The sequence below is a fragment of the Centruroides vittatus genome, unplaced genomic scaffold (genome assembly GCF_030686945.1).
Source record: "Centruroides vittatus isolate TY-2023 unplaced genomic scaffold, ASM3068694v2 contig_751, whole genome shotgun sequence".
Taxonomy (NCBI): Eukaryota; Metazoa; Arthropoda; class Arachnida; order Scorpiones; family Buthidae; genus Centruroides; species Centruroides vittatus.
In genome coordinates, this window is record NW_027122488.1 from 587,368 (window position 1) to 596,000 (window position 8,633).

The 8,633-nt window shown below is 31.6% G+C and overlaps 1 protein-coding gene across 2 annotated transcripts; it reads right to left on the reverse strand.

Moving 5' to 3' along the window:
* Nucleotides 1–895: 895 nt before the first annotated feature.
* Pstk (Phosphoseryl tRNA kinase) lies at nucleotides 896–8,622 on the reverse strand. 2 transcript variants are annotated; one of them, XM_067277607.1, is made up of 6 exons: nucleotides 8,332–8,622; nucleotides 3,343–3,589; nucleotides 1,529–1,730; nucleotides 1,377–1,452; nucleotides 1,209–1,302; nucleotides 896–1,146 (listed from the first exon to the last, which is right to left on the reverse strand). In XM_067277607.1, exons 1-6 carry the CDS (start codon nucleotides 8,533–8,535, stop codon nucleotides 944–946), a joined length of 1,026 nt encoding a protein of 341 aa, XP_067133708.1. In that variant the 5' UTR covers nucleotides 8,536–8,622; the 3' UTR covers nucleotides 896–943. The 2 variants fall into 2 exon arrangements, with proteins under 2 accessions (XP_067133708.1, XP_067133707.1); XM_067277606.1 differs by having other exon boundaries at nucleotides 1,377–1,464; nucleotides 8,332–8,621.
* Between the last annotated feature and the right edge of the window lie 11 nt (nucleotides 8,623–8,633).

Here is an 8,633-nt window from a genome sequence, read left to right on the forward strand (position 1 = left end):
AAGAAGCAATTATCATTAATTTACATAGAACAAACTTTTGAGCATTTTCAGACCCAAACAATAACTATCAAATTACATGAAGCAACACAAAATCTAATACTAACATGTAGTAAGAGCAGCAATATGATTAAATACACATCCTATATAAAGTAAAAATAAGATACATATGGAAACTGGCGGTAATAACGATCGCATTGGGGCAGGGTACGAGAGAAAGGGGAAGACAAAGTTTGTCTCCTCATCAGGACAGGCGGGTTGCTGGCATCCACTCTTTTTGTCTGCCTACCTCGACATCAAAAGCCAGGGAAGAATCTAAACGCAACGACATGCTCAACCATTAGCCCGTGCATTTTTCCCAATTTGAAATTTCTTTGATATTTTTATGTTAATCTGTTAATCAAACTCAAATCTGTAAAATATTAATATAGTTGTATTAACATATTTGAAGTTCTTTTTCTTAAAAGTTAAGACACTTCTAACAATTTTAATAATTACAGCAATATTTCAAAATTTATGTTACTATTTCGGGAATGCTGAACTATCTAGACAACATGCACGTGGCTATTGAATTGACAATGGAATCCTCCTTAGTTAGACACTAACATATCTGACTAAATATTTCTCTAGTCACATAATTCACAGTCCAAAACAAATAAAATATTAATTGTGGTGTAAAGTCAATTTCAATTCTTACATTATTAGACTATTTAATGTTGATCCTTTTGAAATAACTACAGATATTCATTGAAACTAACAGTAATTTTATTTAAAATAAAATAGAAAAATAAATATATAGAACCATAGGATTGTGTGTCTATAGATTTCTAGAGATAACTTTTGCAAAATTTAGAAAAAAAATTTACTCTTTTGTATGATTAATTTCTTTAAAAAGACATACAAATTGTAAAAACATTTTAATGTAACAAAAATATACACACGACATTTATTCAACAAATGAATCTAAAATTGATTCTAAAGTATTTCTTAACTCAACAATAACATCAAATCCTCTGCCTTCCTCAATAGCTAATAGTATGTCTTTATTCATACTTATTTCTCCCAGTTTTAGTTTTTCTATTATTTTTGGACGAGCTCTGGCAACGCACGTCGAAAATGTTTTTAACGATTCTCTATCCATATTAGAAACTAAAAATATTCCAAATGTAAATATAAATATTGCTACTACCATATATACAAATAATAATTACCACGTTCTCTCTGAATTTTTTCGCTAATTAATCTTCTCAGTATTAAATCGATTTGATGAACAGCATTCATCGAGCATATTTTTTGAGAGGTCACCTACGTTGATAGTCAATTTTAACATTATTCGTTAACGATAATTTTTCTGTCGCAAAATGTTCGTTAAATCTTACCTTTGTCAAGTTGTCAACAACGGCTGGAGTCTCGGGATTCTTCAGAGCCTTGTCGAAAACATCCAAAACCTCGTCCCTGTTTGAATACCTATAATTTTGACTTTGTTCACAATTAAAAATACGACGAGGACAATTTTGCAAATCATACTTACGCATGATGATTGCCCAGTCCATTTTCTACATTAATTATAATGGAATTCTTCTCCCATTTGTTGATATTTACGTTTGGAATTTCTATTCTCTCGGCCATTAAAAGAATAGCATCGTCGCTAACTTTTTCTTTCCTTTGTAGATTTTGAGACAGAGCAGTTTCTTTCGAACAATCCAAATAAATCTGGCAAAATCCCATTTGTACTATTAAGTAAAAATTAAAGTATTCTTACTTTATTAATATGCAAATAAAAATTTTGAACTAATGTTAAAGAACTAAATTCGTAAAATATTTAAATTTTAATAAATTATTTCTAGCATCTAAATATCTAACAGAATTATTTGATATGGGAATGTTTTTGAATCTTTTATTTAGTTTTACCAAAGACAAATTTAACAAAATATTACTCACAAAGAATTGCATGAAAACCACACTTTTCCAAAATAAATATATAAAAACTTTGTGTACATCTGTTTCTTCTATAAAGATGGAAAGGAAAGAAAAAGACACTGCCAAAGACTATTAAATTTTCACCAATTAAACAAAGAAATAGTATATAGTGAAAAAATTAGAGATTTATTAGAAATTGGATATGTTGCATGCAGTTTTTGGTTAATATTGAAAACATTTATGTTAGTATGTGTAGCTTGTTCTATAAAAAAAATGACCAAAATATTTCTTTCTAGAAAATGCAATTTTATCTCACAAAATTTAATTTACTTGTAGAAAGCTACTAGATATTTTTTGGTTGTCTTTACAAAAAACACTCAAAAGTATTTATTTTACAATATGTGAAGTGTTGAATTGAACAATTATAAATATTAAAAAAAAAACAATTGTCATTTGTCAAATCCTAGAAGTGATGACAAAAACAGAATACTTACTTAGTTTTTTTAAACATAATTATCACCAGTGATTTTGTTATAAATTTTTAATAACTACATTTTCACATGTATATATACCAGAATACAAATGTATATTATAGTAATTCTTTCAATGGATCAATCTTGGTAAAAAAAAATGATTTATAACTAAACTTATTAACTATTAATAATAATAATAATATAGAGTAATACATAAGTAAATGAAATCTTGTTTAATATAGAAAGCATAAATATTCGATCAGTGTGAAGACACACTGCTATTGTATTGCAGTTGATGATAATCCCTCATACAAATTATCTCTTCAACAGCCACTCTAACTTTGGATGAGTCTGTTCAAACTACAGACTCATCCAAAGGTACATTTCGTCTTTCAATCATACTTCATTGGCATGTGTATAATCTACTTTCATCTATGAATAAACTGCAATGCTCTACATTGTATTAAAGCATCATTTCTTTACTGTTGGAAAGAGAACTTATTCATTCAACCCTTCAAGAAATTTTTTTATTTTAATGGGATGATCTTCGTCTCCGATGCATACTGTAATCACACGTCTAAAAACTGCATCGTATCTATGTTTGAGGTCTACAAACTCGGTTGACTCGACATTACTCGGCAGATATATTTATGCATTTTTGGTCAAATCACTGCAACTAATTAGTAAAAAATAAAGCCAAAAATTTCTTTTGACTAAATTTAATATCGTTGATGAATTATTTTTAATATTTTTCAAACATCCATTAGTTAATGCTATTTTCATATGCAATTAAGTAAAATTTTTATTAAATCAAGTATAAAATTATCACTTTAAATCCAAAACATGATTTTCTTCTCAATTTACTTTGAACTTTTTTAAAAAAACAAAAACTGAATATGAGTAAAATAATAAATTAATTACTAAGAATAAAAATATTTTGATTTATACTAACATTTTCTAGCTAGTTGATACCATTCATACCTCATACTTTGATAATAAAAATTATCTTCAATTAAGAACACATTACAGTTATACATTGTTGATTTTCTATTCATTTGAATTAGCTTTTCCAAGTAATTCTTTACATTGTCAGTAAGGGAGGTACAGGATGATTTTAAACCAAGAATATAATGAAAAAAACATTCGACAGCACAAAATATATCTTTTCTACATCTCTTCCAAGCACCAGATTCGTTGATCTGAAAAATATAAAAAACAGATATTAACAAATGTTATTGTAATACATTTATTCCATAGAAGAATACTGATTAAAATAATTTTATAACTTAAAGATATTATTATTAATTAAATTCAATATATTAATGATTTGGGGAGTCTCAACAATTGAGTATTAGATTATGATAATACTTAAAATGCTAAATAACAATACAGAATATAATATCATCATAATCAGTATGTCTCTTGATCTGACTTTTCACTTGTATAAGTATTAAAGAAAATTAACATGCTTCAGAATTGGCACATTTTGTCATCAGTCCAAAATGTAGATTATTCTATTGAGTTTAACTTTATTCATAGGAAGAAAGAAGTGTAAATACCCCATCTCTAGATTGTATATAAAATCATAGTTAACATTCTCCAGATTCTCCATTAGCAAACTATGCAGGAGGTGGTTATGTTTTGGCCACACAACCCAACTCAATCTAAATAATAATAAAGAATATGAGATATAATTGATATAATATGAATACTAGAGATAATCTAGCTTTAATGGAGTTTAAAAGAAATATTAAACATAGGAACTATGTAATGATGGTGTCATTTCTTCCTCTGACTTTTCAATCTGAAAACTTATATAGATAATTGAGATTTTTGCATTTTATATTGTTTTATAAAAGGTTTAAACTTATTTGAAAATTATTCTGTTTTTTTGAACATAGCAAATCACACAACTATATGAGTGCGGTAGTCAAGAGTTCATACAGGCCCAGAGAGGTAGCGTGGGTCCCCTTAGATATTTCATTTCATTCAAAAAAAAAAAAAAAAAAAATATGTAAAATGTTTCTTTATTAATAAAATGCAGCCTTAAAGATTTTGTTTTCTGTTAGTAAAAATAATTTTTGTAGGGATAGGAACCACTACAGTCCCGAGTTTTCTCTAGGCTGGGAAAAAATTTCCAGCCTCAATGGCCTGAATATGACGACACAAGTCAAAATTTTCTACACAACTTATAAATTTCTTCCATATTTGGTATCATTAATTTATATATAGGTTCAGTATATATTCAAAATAAGAATGTTTCATAATTCTTTTCCCTCCTATTTGTTACCATCAAGAATTGCAGTTAAACTTCTCTAACTCAAAACTCCACAGGGTAAGAAAAATCTTTGGTAGTTTTTTTTTTGTTTTAACAGCCCTCGTAACACTTTTGGCATAAATGTTCAATATAACTAATAAAATCAAACAGTTTTGTAGGTACTGTACATCTTGTTGAAATAATATGAGAGGACTTCTCTCTGGACTGGAACAATAGAGAGGTTGCAGCAAACTTTTTCAGCCCAAAACGTGAATGTCAAACATCAAGCGCAGTCATCTGGCAATTCTAGAAGGTTGATAATGGCAGTTGCTACGTCTAGCATGGCAAGTAGAAGTTCGGCTTAAACTTCATTTTTTTTTTTTGTGTTTGGAGTTAAAATTATGACATATTTTATTAAAATAATGATTGTTTCTTTACAATACTATTCATAAATGCTTAAATAGACAATTTTAATTCAGAAATTATTTAATTATTCAAATTTTTGCAAGTGATGTGCCTATAGAATTTACATATATTTGTGTTCATGATAGCTTATCATAATTCTGTAAGAGTAGGTTTGTTCTTTCACAGCATCATCTACCATTAACAGTGTAATACGTTTGTAAATTTTCTAAAAATTTATAAGCTGCTTTCAAATTTACATACAAGCCACTCCTTCCCTCAACAAAGGTATGAAGTAGTCCTATTGTACGGTAGGAGACACAACGCTAATTAAAAATAATTATTTAGTGTTATTAAGCATCCTATAAATACTTTTAAACAGTTTAATTTGTTTATTTTCCCTCACTAGTAACATTCGTCGTTGCTCAACGTTTGCCATTTTCCAATATCCCGCGAGTCAGTGCATGACGAGAACATGTGGCGCATTGGTATTTTAGTTGGAATTCAAACGTCAAACGTGTACTTCCGCTTGCCATACAAGTTTAATGTTTGAAATTCGGCTGCAACCTCTCTATTATCTGAAAATGGGTATGAGAGTTTATAGAACTAACCGTGTGAAAATTTCACAGGAAATCCAATAGTCAGGATCACTTTGGATAGAATAAATATTAAAATTTGAGTCGGGGAATTCAAAAGTAACAAAAATCAGCATCAGGGATCACAAAAAGCTTTAACTTGAATTTCTTAACTCAAATTTTCTCCAAGTCGACATTAAATTCCTATGCAATTCTGTCAAGACCTACGAAGAGTTTCATTTTCTTCAACAAGAAATATTCGAGTTACAGAAGTTTTACCATATCTTGAAATTTTCCAATATAATGTGGTTCTATTTTCATTTGTTTCTGAAATATTGCATATATTTCACAGTGAAATAAATTGAGTACAAGCCTAAATCCTAGAAAACAGAGACCCAGATGAATAATTTATTTCGGTTTCAATTTCTTTGTTTGAACAAATACATAGTCTAAAGAGATTTGCAGATTCTAATTTAAACCAGTCTCTTGCAGATTCTAATTTAAACCATTAAATAATGACAAATATCACCATTATCATTTAAGTATTGGCTAGTTTGTTTCGAGAACAGTAATATTTAAAAGTAAACTTTTTCTTATGCATGCCAATTTAAATATTTTGGTAAATTCTCAAAATTAAAACAAATTTCCATAAAAGACATACAAATTTTTCAATTTAGATAATGTTTCATTTTTCTTGATCACTGACATGCCGACAGGAGACTCAAGACAAAGTACATAGTCATCCGCCATCTGCAGACGATATCATGCTTATTGAATGGCAAATTACACCGAAAGTCAGAAAAGTTAAGGGAAAGACAAAAAGGAAGAGGCTTAAAGATTAGTAGAAAGAAAACAGAAAAACAGATTTTGGAGAAGGTGCTTCCAAGAATAAAGTCTACATGAAAACTGAAGAAGCAAGAGTGAAAGAAGATTCAGATATTTGGGGTGAGTACTCTGGCAAGCCAAAGAGATCAACGTAGACACAACAAAGTCAGTCATGGCCGGCCAGACTAAACGGAGGAGTGTCGGCAGAGTACTTTGTGACAGAAAAATGCCTGAAAGATTAAAAGGAAAATTTTATACAAAAATTTTATAACTGTACGGTTCAGTGCCAGGATGCAAAGTCAGGAACCAAAACTGCCGTGTGCCCAACGTCAAATGCCGAAAATGCATACACGAAGAGCACACCTCGAAGAAACGTGGAACCCGAGACAGACAAATCGGCATTACAAGGAAAGATGAGGCAAGAAATGGTTACATTGGGAGAAGCTCGGGCACAACAGAGATGGAAGAAAAATTGAGGGGGGAAAAGTCAACAGAGGCAGTTCGGGCACGTGCAGTGCCGACCGGAGATGGCCCCAACATAGAGTCCCAGAAAGGTCAACAGAAGGGGGCAAGGAAAGGAAAACCTGGAATGAGACCCTCAGACACAAGGTGGAAGAGGGCATCATCTGCACAAAAGTCACTCCGAACGGGACGGAAATGCCGACGCAACGGCAACATTCTCGATCTCAAAGTAAGTCGACAGCTGGACGGCAGAGGCGATCGGGAAATTTCTCCACAGGAAGTCCGTCCCAACGGCAACAGGCCCCGGAGTCCACAGAAAGTACAGAAATATCCTCCCGGCACCTACAAGAAAGAAAGGAGGAAAAACCTTTAAAAATTAAAAGATAGAGTAATAATCAGTGGTGATATTCGAAATATTTAACAAAGGGTTTGCTAACAGAAAATTTTTCCCTAACAAATCACCGACAAACAAAATGGAAGTTTTGGCTAGAAATAAATACAATACCTTTTCTTGCAATATATCTAATAATCAGTGGCGTATTTGGAACATAAGGGGCCCTGGGCGATACCAGGTAACAATAGTATATTAGTGCTGTCATTTTTTTTTTTTTTTTTTTTTTTTTTTAGGCAGAGAAATTTTTCACTCCGAATGGCACTGCTGATAATAGACAGATGTCATCTTCTCTCAAAATACAATATCCTTTTTATTTTGTTGTCATAGCCCAACACGTCTTCCACAGCCATCTTGTATTATCTCGCACGTGTGAGATTGTGGGATCTCTCTTATGACTGGATCTAGTTTCAAAAACTCTCTTGAATCGATCACAACTGAAACGGTTGTGAGAGATCGCACCAAGGCATAGTCCCCGACCTTGGTCACAATCTAGATTGAAATGCTCAGTGCGAACGGGGTATAAGGATCTAGTTTAGTAGTGTTACGGAGTATAATACGTATATTTTAATATATTTTTTAAAAGAAACAAAACCACTGAGAAATGTTACGTGTGTTTAACAAGGTTTGGGGAAACTGAAAATTTTACCAACGGGTTCGGCCGAACCTGCTGAATATCACCACTGGTAATAATTGAAAAGTTTCTATTTTTTTGGTAGGCTCCCGTCAGCATTTTATAATTTCACAAAAGCAGAAAATTTGTACTCTAAAATTAATTTCAAAAAGACCTCCGAATCAAATGGAAAAAGTTTTAAATTATCTTAAATAAGCCGAAAAATGATTAAAACTTTTTAAATTTCTCTGGTGGGCAGCGGAGATAAAATCAAAAGAAATCGACGGCAGACATTCGTAATATTTCATAAATCGTGGCAGGCTTTAGAAGCATTATACACAAGCGGTTGTCCGACGGTTACTCGTATCTGCAAATAAAAATTTGAATAAACCACAGACGTAATTTGAATTTTATACCAGTTCCTTCTGGACGGAAAGGGGCACCAATTGGTCGAAATTAATCCAAAATAAGTTAATGTAAGGTAGAAAATCGGTGCTAACTTCGACGAGGCTCTTTTTCGCAGACCGTTTATCGTCGAGACGTCGAAAGACGCTTTCTACCAAGAACGTCTTGCCGCTTCCGGGAAGGCCACACACCAAAGCAACGGCACTCCGACACATAACTTAAATGTCGTCGACGTGACGCAATACTTCTGCGTCGGCGGGCGTGACGAATTTTTATTTAAAAAAAAAAAAAGTTGAACTTTCCGAGTTAATCG